The sequence below is a fragment of the Panthera onca genome, chromosome B3 (assembly GCF_046562875.1).
Source record: "Panthera onca isolate mPanOnc1 chromosome B3, mPanOnc1 haplotype 2, whole genome shotgun sequence".
In the NCBI taxonomy this organism is placed as follows: domain Eukaryota; kingdom Metazoa; phylum Chordata; class Mammalia; order Carnivora; family Felidae; genus Panthera; species Panthera onca.
In genome coordinates, this window is record NC_138344.1 from 117,014,294 (window position 1) to 117,034,831 (window position 20,538).

The 20,538-nt window shown below is 47.4% G+C and overlaps 1 protein-coding gene across 13 annotated transcripts in view; it reads left to right on the forward strand.

Moving 5' to 3' along the window:
• The window catches only part of RGS6 (regulator of G protein signaling 6), a 603,395-nt gene that overhangs the window by 508,808 nt on the left and 74,049 nt on the right, over nt 1–20,538 (forward strand). For 12 of the 13 annotated variants that reach the window (XM_060620202.3, XM_060620199.3, XM_060620200.3 and 9 more), the window contains 4 exons: nt 1,986–2,067; nt 3,608–3,682; nt 5,324–5,422; nt 6,551–6,612. In XM_060620202.3, coding sequence (XP_060476185.1) covers nt 1,986–2,067; nt 3,608–3,682; nt 5,324–5,422; nt 6,551–6,612 — 318 coding nt within the window. The remainder of the gene's footprint in view (nt 1–1,985; nt 2,068–3,607; nt 3,683–5,323; nt 5,423–6,550; nt 6,613–20,538) is intronic. The other variant, XM_060620207.3, reaches the window with a different exon arrangement.

A 20,538-nucleotide genomic window follows, 5' to 3' on the forward strand; every position in this document is an offset into this window, starting at 1 on the left:
AGGGAGGCCAACCCCTCTCCCCTTTCCCCCAGGGGAGGGGTCCAGAACCAATCAAAAATAAGGCACAGAAGTCAGACATCGGAGTCCAACGTGTTAGGATTATTACTGATACAAGCCAGTTTGTAGGGCATGACTTTGGATCTGTGACTACAGATCTTGACCCTGGAATTAAACTCACCCATGCTGGGCAGAGCTGGATAGCTGCAGAACCCCCCACCCCAGCGCAGAGTCGATCCCTATAAGTTCACTGTGTGCGGAGTGAACAGAGTGCCAGAACATAGGGCCCGGCAAGAACCGACCTGAGCTTTCTCAGTTTCTTCTTTCAGATCTGCCAGTAAAGTTTCTCTTTCTCCCCCGGAGTACAAGAGATGAGAGACTAGCTGGAGTGTTTTCCCCACGTTTCCCTCCCAGAGAGTAGAGTGGAAATCCCTTCCCCTCTAAGGAAACATGAGAAGTGGGCATTAAATGTCCCCCTGCCGACAAACATTCTTGTCAACCAGATCCTTTCAGTCCTGGGAAATGAACCTGCTCAGGTTGGGTTCTTTCTGGCCCTTTCCAGCAATGGTCTCTGATTTTGCAGGGAGTGTTAAGAGATGGAGGAAAGGGGTGAGAAAGGGACCCTGAGCTAGGCCAAGGCAAGCACCTCCTCCCTGAGCAGCCCCCCGTGGGTCCTCAGAGGACCCCTTCCGCACTCCATGGGCACTGTTACAGCCCCATCACCTGGGCTGGTTCCCGGCTGTGCGGGTGAGCCTTGATCACAGGTGTGGTCGTAGTTGGAAATGACCCGACGTCTTTGAGTCCAGTGGCCGGCACGGTGCCATTGCTCTTGCCCTCCCTCTGCACTCTCTGGCTTTCCCCTCTGCCCATGAACTCACACGCCTGCAGAACACCCCGGTGCTGCCGGCAGCCTAGGAGGAGGTGGGCACCAGGCACCGGATGCTGAGCTGTGACTCGGCAGCCATGGTGGCCCCCGAGGAAAGAGCAAGTGGGAGGGTAGGAAGGAGACAGAATTGAGCCTGTGGACTCAGAAGCCACTGGGAACCAAAGAGGAGCACTAATTTGCACTTTCAGGATCACACGGCATCATGTGTTAAAAAAGGAGGGGAAATCGTCACTGTACATATATGGTATTTCTCGATTAGCTTTTCTGATTAACTCCCGACTACTTTATAATTGTGGGCCATTGAAGTACCCAGTAATTATCACAAAAATCGCAGGATGATTATGGTTTATTTCAGATCAGTCAACTAAAGTGTTCCCAAGAGAGCCAAGAACCAGAAGTTACACGACAATTAATCTGTTATTTTTTACTTAGAGAGGCACTATGAAGTAATACAGGCTTAAGAAAAAAAAAAAAAGAAAAAAGAAAAACCTCTTATCTGTGTTCTGATCAGAACATAAAGAACCCATCTTTGTCACCTGTGATTTCCCTCTTGCAATGTGTGCCTCCCCGAGCTGAGGCCAGTGATATTTGCCTTCTGGATCTTGTCACATGCTGAGGCTATGACTCTGCTTTTAGAAAGCCAGATGGTCTCAGTGACTTTTAAAACACGTAACTGCAGCATTTTGAAGACACCTCTATTGACTCTGAATCTAAAGCAAACTTTCAAATTTGAGGATGGAACACCACAAGCCCATATCCTTTCCTATAATTTGAATATGCAGGATCCACGGTGACAGGGGTGGGGGCAAGCCCACAGAAAATTCAGTTCCGAATAATCTAAGTCTTAATCACTCAAATGGAGAGCCGGATTCTGGTTCTCTCCTTGGGTCCGCCATGCTCATTCCACCTCTCTGATGATTTGCAGTCTAGGCGAAAACAAGTCCTCTTCCCATGTGTGGGCTTCTTGAGGTTTCCTTGAGGGAACCGTCCGCCCCTGGTTGACAGCTGTGCAGAGAGCAGGGGTCACACAGGTGCCAAGAGCTCTGTGTTCACCAAGCTCCTAGAAACAGAAGCCTCTGATTTCTTTTCTTTGCTCTTTCAGGATAGATCGGAAAAAGGACAAGACAGAAAGGAAAATTTTGGATAGTCAAGAACGGGCCTTTTGGGATGTGCACAGGCCAGTGGTGAGAAAGCTCTGCTTGGTTGTCTACATTTTTGGTTGGGTTTTTTTTGTTTGGTTTTGTTACTTTTCCCTCTTCCTTCGCTTGAAAGAAAAGACTATCTTTAGCCACCAGGTGTCTCATTCTTAAAACTAAAGGAAATTGCTAAACTTTGTGAAATTGGTTTTGCCGTTCAGTCAGCATAATCTCAGTAGGTTGTCTGGAATGTATCTCAGTTCCAGCTTTTAAAAAGTATTCATCCATGACAATATGAACTTGGAAAAGGGGCGCTGTGGGAAGTGCCCCTGGGGACCTCTGGACCCCGGAGGTTTACTGCTTACAAAATAAGCAGTTTCCATTTCTAGTGTCATTCGACCTAAAACAGAATAATCTCCAAATGCGGCCCATTCTCAGTATTCACGGTAATCACGTTCTATAAAGTTGCCAGGTCCGCTGAGTTAGCGAATGCTGAGGCATTTTCCTGGGAGAAATACAGGGTTAGGTTCCTGTGATCCTCTGGTCACAGCATTTTCTTCAGGTGACCAATACATAACCACGGCTCAATTCTGCTTCTGTTTAAAGACAGCTTATTCCATATATACCGTTGATTCATTAATATCGAACTCGTGGCCAACAGCGCTATAGCTCACGCCGGAAGGAAGCTTACCTCACATGCCTGTTGTCTCTGCCAGGCACCTCACGGCCCTGTCGCACGTAGGAACACTAGACAGCACTTCAGCCCCACGTTCGGGGGCCACTTGAAACAGCAAAATCACCAACGGAAAGCACAGACACATGGAAAAGGTGGTAGCAAAGAGGCCTTGAAAAGGACATTTGTTTACAGTAGGAGATGAAGCAAGAAGGCAGAGCATCGGCTAATTCAGCCTCGCCGGGAACGTGCACACGTCTCACAGTTTTTGCCACTGTGCACAGGTCCACAAAGAATGACGGATGCACCACCAATACCGATTTGGGGGTTCAACGTAAATGATAGCTCGTAGGTGCATCCACAAAGACAAGATCCGTGAATAATGAGGTTCGATGCAGTTCTGACTTCCTGTTATTAAAACAAAGCTTGCATTTCCCTCATGAAAAGGAGCCAGAGTGAGGATACCATGGCAGCCCTTCCTAAGAGAGCTGGTTAAAAGCAAAACCAAAATAATAATAATAATGATAATACTAATTCCCCATCGTGGTATTGGGATTGTTTTTAGATGGTTAGCTATGTGTAGCGACAAAGGCTGTGGCTGAAACTATCTGGCCCTTCTGAATAACCTGTTTACTCTTATAAACGGTACACTCTGTCCTTTCCATATCATCCCTAGACAGCGTGAGGCAGGCTTGTATTATTTCACGTGAGAACTTGTGGAGGAACACGTATTAAAGATGAGACGTCTTTGTAAGAGAAACTGTAAGTGGCAAAATGGAGACAATCATGTATTATCTGTAATGGGAAAGGCAAAGATTGGGTCTCACGGTGTCACTTGGGTCACATTGGAATGTGTGATTTTCACTGAGTAATTTATACGATTTTCTTTTCTTTCTTTTTTTTTTTTTTTCTCAGCCAGGCTGTGTGAACACAACAGAAATGGATATCAGAAAATGCCGGCGTCTGAAGAACCCGCAAAAGGTTAAGAAGGTTCGCTAGTTTAGCTGAATTAAAAATTCTTGATGCAAATAGCCCTTCCGTTTCTGGTACTGTTCAAGCAGTAATTTGCTATGTGTTAATTCTACCCCACTCTGTCCTGTGAAACCATTTCATTCATTCATTCTGCAAATATTTGTGGGGTGGCTGATACGTACCTGGCACCCTTCTTGCTGCTGTAATACAGTGACAAGTCCTCACGAAGCCCACAGCCCGCACACGCCAACAGGCAACAGTACCAGGAAGGCTGCATTAGGGAAATACAGGACGGTACAGGAGGGCCGGGAGGGGGGCCCCCAGGGCTGGGGGCTTCCGGAGGGCTTCCAAAGCAGGCTCAGGTGCGCTGAGGTCTGCAGGGTAAGTAGCAGTTGGCTCTGGGGAGGAAAAGAAACTAAAGGAACAAAAAGTATCAAAATCCCGCCGGTGAAGGTGAGCTTAGTACTTTGAAAGGCTTTTATATGGCTAGATCACTCAAACTCGAAACACCATCTTGCTCAACTGTGAATGGGCCAACGATCGTTTGTGTTTCACGATCCTGGAAGGGGCAGTAGCCGTCGCCTACCCAGGGGTGACATACTCCGTCTGCCCCACGACGGCTATATCCCCATCTCACAACGGCACCCAGGACCATATTGGAGGAGAACCTGTCTGTCCTCCAAAATATTAACTTCAAAAAGTTAGAGGTGTGCCCCCAGACATTCCTATTTCTTTCCTATTTCCAATCCTTCCATTTTCATATACACACGCACGCACACACACACACACACACACACCCCATGACATATATACCAACTTCTTGAATCTACTTACATATTTTATTCTTTACTGAGATGATTATGCTATCTTGTATTATATTATGATATTTTATAGTGTTACTCTTAAGACATCCTCATTTCATCTTTAAAGGCCCCCTAATTCTACTATTCCAGAATTTCGTGGAGCTCACCTCCACTCTATCTGAGCCCTTCTTGATTTTATAGATTTCAGCTATACGTTGCATACCCTTCTGGGTTTTGTTTCATTCCCAAAGCAAAAGTTGTTTTTCATCTGTCTCTAGCACAAGGAATGGCTTAATCAGCAGCCATAGCAACATGGAGAAACTGAGGCCAGAAAGCTCTTTGGCTGAAAAGGAAGAAAATCTGAAACTTTGCTACCTCAAATTTATACTGGATGAGCATGTCATGTGCATAACTTTCAATAGTGGTTCTTGAACTTTCTTATGCCTCAGAATCACTTGGGACATTTGATAAAAGTGCAGATTCGGGAGCCCCACCCACAAAGACTCTGATTCAGTAGGTCTGGGGTGGGACTCAGTGTTCGTCTTCACCAAGAACTCCCAGATGATTCTTTGCAGACGGTCTATGGACCGTATTTGGAGAAACACTGATATTCAAGGAGACCGTTTCAGCTTAGCGAGAGGAAAGATTGCCTAATAGTGGTAACCCAAAGATAGGACAAAGCTGCTTCAAGAGGAAGGGTTCCCCTCACTGTAGACATTTAAGCAGAGGCTGACCACTTATTGTCAGGATGTCACAGAGGATATTGGAAACATCAAATGAGGGCTTGCACTGCCTGCCTTTAAGGCCCCCTGCAACTCTGTGGGTGCGTGATTCTATATTCTTCCTTCTTCTCTAGTCAGTGTATGGTGTGACTGAAGAGTCCCAGTCGCAAAGCCCCGTGCACATACCCAGTCAGCCAATCAGGAAAACTACAAAAGAGGACATCCGGAAACAGGTGAATGAATGGACTCCCACACTCCCTGGAGGAGACATGGCCAGTTTGAAAGCCCTTTGAATGCTCACCTCTGAAGGCTGAGTGAGCTTTGAGTCCCTGGAAACCACAGTGGAACCCAGCTGTGAATGACTTGAACCCCTGAGTGCTGAGTGTGAACAACCGTGGAAGCCTGAGAGGAAAAATTCTTCACCGGGTTCCCCCAGTAGTTATTAGAGAAGGGCAGAGTCCCCCCCGTAGTTATTAGAGAAGGGCATGAAGGAATTACCCCAATGCTTTGGGGGTGACTGCTCTGGTCGGGGTTCCCACAGAATGCTGTGGGGGCCGCAGTGGGGGAGGGACTGGTGTCACAGAGTCCTTACAGTTGTCATGCACTTGCAGAGTAAGCCAGCTAGGAGCCACCGACTTTATTGCTGTGACACAAAAGGCAAGCTTACAAAGCAAGAAAGCTCGGTTCCCGGGGCTGTGTTAGCATTATTTGGTTGCATGTTGTCTCCCTTCATGATGGGAAGCTAACTGGTCAACCCAGGTCGGCAGACAATGGCTAATTACACGACTCCTTTCTAGGGTTCGCTGGTAAGGAAGGAACTTTAGGGTCTGCTCTTTACATTATGCTTTACTGACTTCTGGGGGCAATCCAAAGGCATGAACTGTTAGGTGCCGGCCCTTGACAAGTTTATGTTGGGGGGTCCAGGGGAGGAAACAGATGTATTGATGACTCTAGTCTAAAGTGCACCAAGCATGTGGGTGTGACACGGGTGTGAAGGGTGTGCAGAGGGAAATCACCAGAAATTAGTCCCAGTGGATATTGACGGCTCCTGTAAGTGTTGCAAAGTTTTGCGGGACGTATACACCGCCGCCTTTAAGTTTGCAATCGCCTTTGGAAGTCGAGACGCAGGCTACAACACAGCACAGGAGAATACCGACATAGGTAAATTATAGACTGTGATTCCTGAGTGTGGTGGGAATTCCCAGAAGGGCACATGGTCGTTGGAATACAAAGCCGAAGGGTTGGCCAAGGCTGGCCAGAGGAGGTGCTTGCATCTTGATGGAAATACAAGGCTGGGGTTCATGGGGTGAAGGGGAAAAAACCGAGCTTGGCCCTAACACCTCTGTTCTGTCTTTCCCCAGATAACATTTTTGAGTGCACAGATTGACAGACATTGTTTAAAAATGTCCAAAGTGGCTGAAAGGTATGTTTCCCCCTCCATCATATTACTGCTTCCTTCTAATTCAACAAAGGGGAAATGTTATGGGGGCGTGCCAAAAGGCAGACCGTAGTCATTTCTTAAACCGATGAGTGAGAAAACCACAGGCCTCGTGCAAGCACAGCTAAGATAGCAGACCTCCCTTGAGTGATGTCAAGAAATGTTCTGTTGCGAAAGCTTTTCAGGGGGTGGCCACGGGACCTTGTCAATCTAGGAACAATGTCCTTAAAAGCCACGCAACGCACTTTTGCCTTCAGACCCTTGATTAATTCAAATGGAATTGCTCCCTTTTCGGCCATAACACGCCCAGATTCCCTTTATAGGGGGAAAGAAATTACGTATGCCCTTTGAGGTGCTGGCCGCGCAAACAGGAGGGGGCCCGGCCATCAGGAGGCGTTCTGCCTCTACACACCATCAACCACAGAACTGCATCAAATCAACTGTAAAGAAAATATTTGGCACCTCCAGCCTGGCTTCCTCAGGAGCATTTGTGCTACAATCTGCACCGGTAGCTGGTTCCACTCCCACTCTGTTAACTCACGGGAGACTCCATTTTGTCAACTAAATGGGCTGTTTTTTGAAATCTCAGTGCCGAGGAGAGACCACCTGGGGAATCTGTCCTGGAATAAATCTGATCAGACAGTCCCAAACCGCACGTTTGTTCATCCATATGCTGCCGTTTAAGCGATGGCCAGCGTCTGAGGGATCAACGGCTTAAGCTGTGGGTCTTAGCATTTATTGGATATCAGAGTAAAGTAGGTCCTTTAAGCCCAGCTCACACAGGGGTCTGGCCGTGCGTCCAACCTGCTGGCCTTTCTCTGCTGGCCCCTGGGGTGGGCCTGCACCTTCTTTCCAGATAAATAGCAACAAATCAAGGCTAAGAAAATCCCGCTCCCAAAACCAAAATCTGAATGAACACCCTGGATTTGGGCCCACATCTCCGATGGCCCCTCCTATCTATTCCGGGACTTCTTGGTACTGTGGCTATTGACATTTGGGACAGTCCTGTGCATTTTAGAGTATTTAGCAGCATCCCTGACTTCTACCTACCAGATACCAAAACCCACCTCACCATGGTGACAACAAAAATGTCTTCGGACATCACCAGATGTTCCCAGGGCAGGACCAGGGGAGGCAAAATCGCCCCCGTAAGCATCACTGAGATTCCCGTTTCCCCTAATGCAAGTGCTTCGGAAGGTGGCTGGTGGCTGGAACTCAGTTTACACTTAGACACCGATTGCTGTGGAGCCATATCTGCAGCTAACTCTGCGGGGCCACAGAACCACCTCCCCCCTCCCCCTACCCCCCACCCCTCATTGTTGTGACATGGGGCTTCCCATGTACCAGGCTCTAAAATTGCTTTTCAGGTCTCACTGTGGTTGCCTTTGTCCCAGAGAATGCCCGTGATGACCTTGACTCCATTGGTGCCATAGCGTGTCAGGGACTCCGAGCTTCTCTCTCTGTGAATGAGGGACAGGAATGGCTGTCCTTGTGTGCCGGGAGGATCAGTGCTAGTAATGCCTGGCCTTCGAAGGGCACGTGAGAGTTTGTGGTCCAGGGAGAGCATGTGAGGGTGAGGGAAGGGAAGCATCTCTCCTTGGGTCAAGTTGCTCAGGTCAGTGGTCTTAAGCAGGACATTCCAGGTGGGGAAGAGTTAAGGATGGGGTTTCCCAAACCTTAGATCTGGGGAATCAACCAAATTCAGTGGCTCCAGGTAAATCCATGGAGCCTGTATTTTGAATAATCTGCAAGTGGGCTGATCAGGTCTCCAAGGATTTGGGGAAGCCGTTACCCAGCACTCAGAATGATCTGAGAGCTCCCAGGACAAGGGGCACCCAGCTGTGTCTGATCTCTGGGGATATGGGGAAAGAGCCAGAACCGGTCAGCCTGAGGGAAGCCCACTGACTCCTGGCAGGTGTGCTGGGGCCTGAGACCAGGGCGGGAGACAGTCCAGGTGGCCCGGGGAACCTGGCAGGAACTCTGTTTGTTTGCAGCCCGTCAGGAAGCACCCCACCTAGCAGCATCTCATTATGCCAGAGAGGCTGCTCCCCTGGCCCCAGAGAGATGATTCCCACCAGCCCCTCCCCACTCCCAGCTTGAAGCTTCAGGAGTCTCCGCCCAGCAGAGACTGGATTTGATTCCCAGCAGCAATAACTGGCAACTTCTCAATGTGACACAAGGGTTTTTCATTAGAACCGCAAGGAAACTCCCCGATAGAGTGGAGGAGGGAGAGGAGACGGGTGTTAGCAGGAGATAAAGCAGCCTGGAGCCTTGGCCTGTCAGAGGCTCTGCGGGGGTGGGGACAGGGAGGTGGTGCTGGCAGCTGGCCTTGGGCACGACTGTTCTGCTTACCGAAGGTGAAAGCTGAGCTGTGTCAGGTGGGTGCACACGTCCCGGTCCCTCGGGGGTCTGGTTCCCCGGGCCCTGCGGCAGATGATGGGTGTAATTAGTCAGAAGCCGTCAGGCAGAGGACCCGTCCCCCTGAGAACAGGCCCACACCATTTTTCACCCAGGTCCCTGAGAGCTGATGGTGGGGAGAGGCCTAAGGGCTGGGGATGGTGAAGGCCCAGTTCTAAAAAAATCAAGAGGGGCGCCTGGATGGCTCAGTCGGTTAAGCATCAGACTCTTGATTTGGGCTCAGGTCGTGATCTCAGGACCGTGAGATCTAGCCCCAAGTCGGGCTCCTCAATGAGCATGGAGCCTGCCTGGGACTCTCTCTCTCCCTCTCTCTCTGCCCAATACCCCCACCTCATGTACAAGCATGCGCTGTCTCTCTCTATATGTATAAATAAATAAACTTAAAAATAATAATAATAATAAGGGGCCCCTGGGTGGCTCAATAGGTTAAGCATCCGACTTCGGCTCGGATCATGATCTCACAGTTCGTGGGTTCAAGACCCACGTCGGGCTCTGTGCTGACGCCTCAGACCCTGGAGCCTGATTCGGATTCTGTGTGTGTCTCTCTCTCTGCCCCTCCCCTGCTTGCACTCTGTCTCTCTCCTCTCTCTCTCTCAAAAATAAATAAAACATTAAAAGAAAGGACACTGTATTTCAGTGAACTTTCCTGGATGACTTCTATACTGTGGTTTAAAACCACCAGTGATCAAGGTCTTATGACGTGCCACAAAGTGCTCCCCTTTTTCTAAACAGCCCCGGTCCATTACATCCTTTGAGTCTCTGTTTCTGCTTTTTCGCTGTTGGTTTGTTTTCTTGTGGCCGGTCAACAATCTGTAGCAGACCAGGTGTTTTAGTCAGATATCGCTGAGGAACAAACCAACCTCAAAACCTAGTGGCTTCAGACAACAGGCATTTACTACCTCTCACGTGTTCATGCACCAGCTGGCCCTGTTGGGCTCGTGCTTGTGTCTGTGTGCGGCCGTGGACTGGGTAGGCAGCTCTGTGACCTTGGCTGGGCTCTCAGATGTTCGGCTTCAGCTGGTTTAGGATGACCTCAGCTGGGACAACCGGGCTCTCCTTCATGGGTTCTCTCATCCTCCAGCTACTTTGACCTTGTTCACATGGGAATAGCAGGGTTCTGCGAGAGAGAGCGGAAGCAAGCGAAGCCTCTTGAGGCTTGGAACTGGCACTCTGTCACTTCTGCTGTATTTTCCTGGCTACCACATGTCACAAGCCCAGCCCAAATTCAAGGGCTGGAGAAATAAGACTCTTTTTAAATTGATCTACCATACCAGGAAACCAAATGACCAAGCTCCTTAGCCTTGATTCTAAAGCAGGAGTAAAGAGTCTTTTCTGAGAGATGGGCTCTCCCAAATTCAGGCGATGAGCCTTGAAGAACAGGGTTTGTGTCATTATAGACTCTGCTCAGAGCCCCTTTTGGTCACATATCTCACCTATGATCCCTCAATGGTTGAAGGTGCCAAGTAAATGAGGTCTTACTGTCCTTTGTCAGAATCCTCAAGGGAGCCCCTATTTTATTCACCCAAGCCTTACGGCCGGCACTTGACAAACCGATTTGGGAATGCAAAACTCCATACATTTTAATTCCAAGTTGTCTGTGTTTCTTAGGGTTTCCCCCAGAGATGTCCCCTCACTCACAGTGGCACTGAGCTTGGCCAGGCACTGCAGGAACCACACCACCCTGCCCCACACGGAGAGATCGACTTGTCTCGTCTTGTATCTGCTTGTGTGCTTCGCTGTCCTTGCCCTATCCCTGGGAGCCATTTGTGCAGCACAGCTGACTGCTGGATTGATTTTCTACCATCATCTTGCTTGCCCATCTCGGGATCGTGGCTGCTGTCTGAAATTGGATGCTGGTTCCTTCTCTGCCTCCCGACCCTCCATGATCATGAAATGTAATTAATGAAATGAGATAAGACAGCAAGGGGCCGGATACCCTGAAGGGTTTTAAAAACCTGCTAGGGTGATAGAAGTCCATGAACTTAATGTCTAATGACTGTTTCAGGGAAGGAAAAAAGGGACCAAAGAGGTCATTACAACTTTGCTTTTGTGTGATTCCAGACACCCTGCAAATCCTTGCTTTTCCTTTCTCCCAGCCCACCTTAGGTGACAGGGAAAAAAAAGATCAGAGGCAACATGATCACCAGGGAAATGATCATCTGGAAAATAGGAATGATGGTCACTGTCCCATAATGTTTTCCACTCTGTGCCTTGTTGTCCCAGAGCTGCTGGCCATCCCTCACTGCCTATCTCCCTGGACTTGGTGGGTCCATCTTCTCTCCTACCTGCTCTGTGAACCACACTCCATATCTGTGCATCATTCTAGGGATCCCTTCCAGGCACCCCTCAACCCATTACAGATGGCATCTCTTCTTCCTCCAACTCACCTGTCTTATCTTTTTTGTTATATTCTATACAATATAGGGCAAAATTATGTCTTTATTTTTTTGTTAAGGGAGAAAGGATGAATTCTAAAACTTTTCTCTCAGATTTTTTTTTAAGTGGTTGGACTAAAAGTTTTCTAAATTTGCTTTTGTTATTTCTCTCCTCTCTAGGTTTATCAAAAGGAGAACCTCATTAGCAATCTATATTAGTAACAGCTGTATACACACACACACACACACACACACACACACCACATATATATATATATATATATATATATATATATATATATATATATATACAGTTGACCCCTTGAACAACAGGAGTTTGACCTCCTTATACAAGAATTTTTTTCAATAAGTGTAGTACAGTACTGTCAATGTATTTTCTCTTCCTTATGATTTTCTTAGTAATGTTTTCTTTTCTGGGGCACCTGGGTGGCTCAGTCAGTTGAGTGTCCAACCCTTGATTTCAGCTCAGGTCATGATCTCACAGTTCGTGGGATCGAGCCCCACATCAGGCTCTGCACTGATGGTGCAGAGCCTACTTGAGATTCTCTCTCTTCCTCTCTCTCTCTCTGCTCCTCCCCTTTCTCTCTCTCTCTCTCTCTCTCTCTCTTAAAATAGATATATATTTTTAAATAACATTTTCTTTTCTCTAGCTTACTTTAAGAATACAGTACATAATACATATAATATACAAAATATGCATTGTTTATGTTATCAGTGAGGCTTTGGTCAACAGTAGGCTATTAGTAGTTCAGTTTTGGAGGAGTCCAGAATTGCATGGATTTTTGACTTGCACGGGTGTTTAATGCCCCTAACCCCCATGTTGTTTAAGAGTCAACATGTATATGTCATATATATAAGCCCCCTATGCACGTGTGCACACACACACACACACACACACGTATGTATGTATATGTAATAACCATGATTGGTTAAAGTAGTTAGAAGCCGTAACTTTGCTATTAGATCAGTGTGAGCATCATCCTGTGATCCAGGAAGCTGTTCACTATTCACAGCACTAGTAGGCGCTGAATAATGTTGACTGAACGACTAACCATGGGCTCTACCCTTAGTGGCTAGTTGGTGAATTTCTGCCGCTTTCTGCAAGAAAATGGAAAGGCATATGGGGATAAATCAGCCAGCCCCATATTTCGCCCAAGAACCAGTTCAAAGCACCTGATGATGGTGGATAGCACGTTTGCTAATGGCTGGTGTGTCAGCACCTTCTAACGATGTGAGAATTTGGCATTTGAAAATAACAACACCATATACTGGAGGCAGAGATAAGGGGACAAGGATATTAAAACGGCTCAATGAGAAGTAATTGTTCTAATGGACTTCCTCTGGATTTCCTGTATTTATTTTATTTTTTCCATTTCCTCCCGTATGAGTCAGCTCAAGTAGCCATAACAAAATACCACAGACTGAGTATATGGGTTTATAGAGGTTTGAAGTCCATGGTCAAGGTGCCAGCAAGGCTGGTTCCTGGTGGAGCCTCTCTTCCTGGCTTGCAGACAGCCCCCTCCTTGCTGTGTCCTCACACGGCCTTTCCTCTGTGCACACACACACAGAGGAGAGAGAACTCTGGTGTCTCTTCCTCTCTTTAGGAAGAAAGTTCTACCAAATCAGGGCCCCACCCCATGACCTTAACCTTAATTATCTCCTTAAAGACCGTGTGTTCTAAACAGTCACATTGCAGGGTTAAAGCTTTAACATGTGAAATCGGGGGGCGGGGGACACAATGTAGTCTGTTCGACGCCACCAATTCTGCTTTGGTGCCACCCACACCCAGCAATCTGTGGACATCGTTGCCTATGTGCTATTACGTGCCAGCTGTCTGCAAAGCTCTTTCCATGCCTCTCTGTTCTCTCTCTGTGCTTTTCCTGTCCTATCTCATATCTTCCTGTAGTCACTGATAATGACTTCAGACCCAAATAGTACTTCGTATCAACCACTGCTACCTCCCTCGTTGCCTTCTCACCCGTTTCATGGTCTTCATGTGTCTCCACGATACTCCGGTATCTTATCTGTGCGCTGCAAGGAAGTGCACGTTCGGGGGAGAGGAAGCCTCTCTGGCTAACGCTACAAAGGGCTGCCTCCGTGAACTCCCCTTCACATTCCCATCGCCTTCATCCTATTTTCGGTTGTATTGCTCTGTTGTCAGGCAATAGAACCCCAGCTTGAACCCAGTTCAGCTAAAAGGAGCAGGTGCTGACCCACGGAATACAAGGAGGAGCTGCAGAGTTGAGCTCTGGGAAGGCCGGCAATGCCACTAGGCTCTAGAGTAGCGGCAACCAGGGCCTTGAACACTCCCGAGACCCCTTCTTCGTCTCTTGTCCTGTTCCACTTTCCGCATTGGCCTCCTCCTCTTTCATCACAGACAGGTGTTCAGAAACAGCACTGCCTCCAGCCCCTGAACTTTGTAACTGTGGTTTCTACTGCAGAAGCTGGAGAAGGATTAACCCAGCGTCGGTCAGCAAGGTGTCCATTCCTGGACAGATCAACCGTAGCCAGGAGCAGGGTTTGTTAGTACATGGAACCCCCTAACGCAGCACTGGGCGCACGTTGGGGTGCAATTTCCAGGAGGCGAGGAGAACTGAGCAAGACCCCAGAGATGTCTTCTGTGCTAGTTTGCCCATTCTGGAGGGCTTCTCACCGCCCAGGATTCCCAGCTCCTTTACTCACACCCCAAGAGGCACAGCACAAGGGTCAACACAACCAAGTCCACTCACTGCATTCCTGGAAGCCACTTCTGCCTCCATTTGTACCTCTTTTTACACCTGAGAAATGACGTTGCATGACCTACGTGCAGATCCTGAGGCCTTTTATTCTCTCTGCGTGAAGCTCAGTTTTTATCCTGTGTAGCCAACCCTTTGTTTCTTTCTGCCGTATCTCACTTTGGGAGAATTAGCTCCTAAGCATAAGGCACGTCCGACCCGGATGAGAGGCAGCAGGGACCAGACGAGCAGTGCTTGCTCGCACGCACTCCTTGGGCTATTTCTGGCCAGTCTCGTGGTGTTGAGAAGCATAGGGAAGAGGCCCTCTTCCGTCTCTTCCTGGTGTGGGCTGTTCTCCCACCTCCTCTCCATCCTCTGCCACCCCAATGATGGAGTTAACCCTCTTTGCCATTCTCCCTGGGAAGGATCAACCCCCACAAGAGCTAGGAGAAGAGTTAAGGCAACACACTACTAAGAGCCAAAGCCGCTCACAGGAACCTCCAAGAGAAGGCACTTTGCTATCTCCTGTCTCCCATGCAGCCATGATGGCAAACGGGACAAGCGAGCAAGCATAGATTCATGAACGCGGAGTTTATTTGCATAGGTTGTATCAGTGACAGTGCAATAAAACACATTGGTGCCATTCCTAAAAAGTCCACGCAAGCCTCAGACACACCGTTTACCTACCACCACACCCTCTGTTAGATGACTTCATTTTCAACCTTCTGCACAAGTTCCTCTCAAATTACACCTGTGGAAGACAGAATAATGGTTCCTCAAAGATGGCCACGTCCTAATCCCCAAAACCTGTAACTATGTTAGGTTATATGGCAAAGGGGGATTACGTTTGCAGATGGAATTAAGGTGACTAATCAGTTGACCTAACATAAGGGGATTACCCTGGATTATCCAGGGGGGCCAGTGTAACAGTCCTTGTTGTAGACAACGGAAGCAGAAGGGTCAGTGTCAGAGTGATACAATGTGAGCCAGCCTTGGCCAGGCATTGCTGGATTTGAAGAGGGAAGGGGACCAGGAGTCAAGGAGTGTGGGACGCCCCTACCAGGGGGAAAAGGCAAGGAAATGGGTTCTCTCCTCAAGCCTCCAGAAGGAACGTGTTCCTGCTGACACCTTAATTTTAGTCCAGCAATGTCCATTTCAGACTTCCGATCCTTAGAAGTATAAGAGAATACATTTGCGCTTTATTTTTATCTTTTTAGTTTATTTATTTTGAGAGAGAAAGAATGAGTGGGGGAGAAGCAGAGAGAGAGAGGGATAGAGAGAGAATCCCAAGCAGACTCCGCGCTGTCAGTGCAGGGCCTGACGTGGGGCTCAATCTCACAAAACTTCAGATCATGACCCGAACCCAAATCAGGAGTCAGACACTCAATAGACTGAGCCACCCAGAAACCCTACATTTGTGCTTTTTTTAAGCCACTAAGTATGTAGCAGTTTGTTACAGCAACTGTTAGAAATTCATATACCATCCAATCTCCCTTTCTCTTAGAATCTCAAGATCTTCCTTTCTAAAATGCCTTTAAAAATTTCTGAGTCTCTCACTGATCAGAAGGTCCTCATAGAGCCCTGTCTAATTCTAATTCTGATGATTCAGTCAGTACATCCCACTTCTACCAATATAATATAACATTTAAAATGCACATGACCAATTTTTACGGTTCTCTTTACAAAGCTTCCAACCGATTTTATTTATGCAGCTATAATTTAACAAAACAGGCGTTCCTCTTCTAATACAACAAATTCCCCTGCTGGCCAATGCTGCCCATCACTGGGGCTGGGGGACTAATTAGTGATCATGCGGATCTGAGCTCTCTGGCCTCAGTGCAGATTGTCCGGGCATTTCTGTAGGAAGTTCTTACCCCTCTCTTCTCGTGTTCTTCCACTTATATCCAGGGTCCTGTTCAAACCCTGTGCTCTGAGAAGGCACAGTGTGGGGCTAGGCCCTTGGAACAACTTCATTCACACTTTTTTAATAAAATGTTTGGTTTTGAGAGAGAGAGAGAGAGAGAGCAGGGGAGGGACAGAGAGAGAGGGGGACAGGGGATCTGAATCAGGCTCCATGCTGACAGCAGAGACCCCAATGCAGGGCCCGAACTCATGAACCGTGAGATCCAGACCTGAACTGAAGTTGGACCCTTAACCGACTGAGCCACCCTGGTGCCCCAACTTCATTCACACTTAATGCCTGTTACATAGTCATGTCTCGTGCTCTTAACTTGAGTGGTTACACATCCCTCCTTAGGTTCTCAACCACTTCTCTTGAACCAACATCACCATTAAATCTCACCACCTCTCCTCCACACTCTGAAGATATCCCCAGATTTCTCTAAAAGAGACTTGACTGTGAGCCTGTGTTTCATTACCACTCGCTTCCTCCTGGCTGCTCTCTGGCCTTGTGGGGTCCCACTGCCTCAGGCTGGTCAGCAGACAGCTGTCCTTCTTGCCTTCCTGCAATAACAGGCCACCAACAGGCAGGCTCCCCAAGTGCCTAGGTCCTCAGAATTCTCACCCCAGCCTCTCCTGAGCCTCCCTTGCTTCTCCTGGCCCCAGGCACTTCTGCTGGGCTTCATCTGGGAACCTAGGTGTGACATGTCCCCTTCGACCTGCCTTCGCAGGTCATAGGTGTGGCCATGTGGACAGTCTAATAAAACAAGCTAGAGAGGTGGCTGGTAAAACCTCCACCCTGTCTTACAGAAATCTGAGCAAGAGTAAGGAAGGGAGGGGAGGAAATTTCGTTTTTCCATCCCTATGTGTTACTTGAGGGAAATCCATTTCTGGTTTAAAAATAAAATCCCCCAAAACTTGTAATTAGCTAGTTAGAAGACCCCCCCACAACCACCACCTTTGTCTTGGGCTGCTCAGGTAGTTGTCTTTGATTTGAGATCAGGGCCACCAGAGGCTGAGGTCATTGAAAAGGCCAGGGGGCAGACATGCTGGGAGGGCAAAGTTGGTCACCGCTGAAGAGAGGCCCATAGACTACACCCACCATCTCAAATTCTGAGAATGCTGTGGATGCCCAAATATGTCATAATCAGGAAAGCCCCCGATGCCTCATCATGACTCAGACACATCTCACATGGACTGTCGTCCCTCAAACAGGACCGAGGTTACCAGCTGCTGGTGCGAAGGAGTCAGGTGGCCAAGTGTGCCCTTTCCGTCCTCACGCCTAGATTCCTTCATGTTCCCTGCAGTGGGTTGAATAGTGGCCCCCAAAAGGGTATGTGCAAGTCCTCATCCACGGAAGCTGTGAACATGACTTATGTGGGACGAGCCTTTGCAAATGTAAATTAAGGATCTGGAGATGAAATCATCCTGGATTATCCCGGTGGGCCCTAAACCCAAGGACAAGTAAGGAAGAGAAGGGGAGAAGACCCAGACACAGAGGAAAAGTCATGTGAGGACAGAGGCAGAGATTGGAGTTAGGCATCCACAAGCCAAGGAGTGCCTGGAACCACTGAAAGAGGCAAGGAAGGATTACTCCTCTTGAGCCTCCAGAGGGAGCATAGACTTGCTGATACCTTGACTGCAGTCTTCTGAACTCCAGAAGTAAGAAAGACTTCTGTCATTTCAAGCCACCAAGTTTGTGGGCATTTGTTACAGCAGCCCCGGGAAACTAATATGTACCTTAATGTGCAACCCATCTCTTTCAGAAAGAAAGGAATTAGCCCACGGGACCAAGGGACAACTCCCTGTGGAGCTGTCACAGCACCGACTTGTAGTGTGACCTTTCCTGCCACAGTGCCGCCCTAGGGCCTTAGGATGAAGGCTTGCCTGGGCACAAGGCCTACCTTGTACTCCTACAAGGACAACGTGCCTCCACTGCAAATGCTGGTTGCAATCACATAGCCTACATTTGCAGAAGATTTGGAAGATTCTTTTGAAATGCTTTTCCACTTTTTATCCAATGGTCCTGAGTGCTCCACAAAGCCATTGAGTACCATGGTGAACTTGACAAAGAAAGATCCCTTAAATGGCTCACTTGTAATTAGCTAGTTAGAAGACCTTTCTGTATTCCTGAAATATTCCAAAATTTACTAAAAAAAAAAAAAAAGAAGGTGGCTGGGGACAGAGTGAAGAACATTATAATCTACGTGTTAAGAGTATGAGTATCATAACAAAGTGAACCCAATTGCCCTACAAAAGTCTGGTCTTGGCTCTTAAAGTCATTGGAGACCATGGAAGGAAAAAATGAAGCATGGGGCTAACCCAGAGAAATGGGTAGAGTCTGTCTCTGGATCTTTGGATCCCTAGATCCCTGCCCCACTAGGAGACCGTCTCTCCCACTTGCTACCACCACAGGAGATGGGCGGCTTATTCTCTAAAGAAATTGAATCACATCAGCTCAGAATTCAGGCACATCACATCGTAAAGGGCCCACTGAAAACTAGTGATTTAATGGAAGATCTACATACTGAACAGTGGAACCCTCCAACCGTCCTCTGCCTGGTTCTTCACCCTCCAGGAGCCAGAGGTATACACCCACAGGCAAAAGATTAGAAAACTACAACCTGTGGGCCACATCTTCTCCACGCTACTGTTTTCACAAGTAAAGTTTTATTGGAATACGGTCACATGCATTCATTCCTGAATTATCGATGACTGCTTTTTACTGCAACAGAAGAGCTGAGGAGTTGTAATGGACCCATCTGGCCTGTAAAACCTAAAATATTTGCTTTGTCTTACAGAAAATGTTTACTCACCGTTGCTCTAGAGAAAAATCAATGTCCCCAAAGAAAAGGCCCCAAATCCCTCATTGGGAGCTCTAGTGAAAAGACTGGTGAGTTGCCCGTGATCTGTCAACGAAGCCCTATCCACGCACACACTGAGCCTCCAAGCAGGTTTTAGTATCTCGCTCTTAAACACAAGTGGATGCCCAGAGATTTTCCAGACACTCAAGGGAAACCCCAATGTGAGGGAGTATGAGGCAAACAAAGAGCAAAACGGACTTGGAGGAACCAAAAACTATTCAAGAAACAGAAAATAAAAATACATAATTAATATCCTCAGAAATATTAATGTCAGATATCAGAATATTTTATGCATAAATCAAAAATTAGATCCTGTGATAAATAAAAGTGAGCTCTGGAAGCTTAAGAAAGTGATAGCCCAGGGGCGCCTGGGTGGCTCAGTCAGTTAAGCGTCCAACTTCAGCTCAGGTCATGATCTCGTGGTTTGTGAGTTTGAGCCCCACGTCGGGCTCTGTGCTGACAGCTCAGAGCCTGGAGCCTGCTTTGGATTCTGTGTTTCCCTCTCTCTCTATCCCTCCCTGACTAGTGCTCTGTCTCTCGCTGTCTCTCAAAAATAATAAATATAAAAAGAAAAAAGAAAGTGATAGCCCAAATTTTTAAAAAGTAAATAAATAACAAGATGGGAAGAACCATCAAACTAAAAAGACAAAAAGATGAAAAACGGCAGGGCAAATTTAGGAAAATTAGATTATCAATCCAGAAGGTCCAATATCCAACTAGAGAGAATTATAGAAAGAGGAAACAGAAGAAATGAAGGTATGAAATTAACAAAGAAATAATACTTCTGGGAAATATTTTTTTATCCATTGCACGTTGTACCAAGCACAATAAATAAAAAACACCAGCAAAAGCCAGGGTGAAATTTCAGGGCACTGTAGCAATAAAGAGAAGATGCTGTTTCCAGAGAGGAAAGAAACTAAGCAAAAGAACAAGAATCAAACTGGATCCACACTTCTCAGCGGTAACACTGGATGCCAAAAATACAGTAGAGCAACGCCTTCAGAATTCTGAAGGAAAATGATTTTTAACCTGGGGTTCTAGGTCCAGCACTATCTGCCAAGTATAAAGATAAAATAAAAATATTTTTAGACCTGCCAGGACTTGAAATAGTTAGCTTCTATGCATCCTTTCTTAGGAAACCACTAAAGGAGTATCTCAGCACAACCAGAGAGTAAAACCAGTAGACGGACATAAAGTCCAGGAAGCAAAGCGTAGACAGAAGTCAGGGACGTCCCAGGAGGGTGATTTTACCTCAAGTGTGTAGAGCAAACAGTCCAGACTGGAGAAAGAGGACTCCAGACTTTGGAGAGAGGACCTCCGGGAGATAGGGAGACAGAACTGAACAAGAATTGGCTAAGGTGTTTAAGATGTGGGAAAATTGGGGGCACCTGGGTGGCTCAGTCGGTTAAGTGTCTGACTTCGGCTCAGGTCACGATCTCATGGTTTGTGAGTCTGAGCCCCACGTCGGGATCTCTGCTGTCAGCATAGAACCTGCTTCAGATCTTCTGTCCCCCCTCTCTCTCTGCTCCTCCCCCACTCATTCTCTCTCTCTCTTTCAAATAAATAAACTTAAACAAAATATATGTGGAAAAATTGTTGCTAGGTGTTTTACAGATTTGT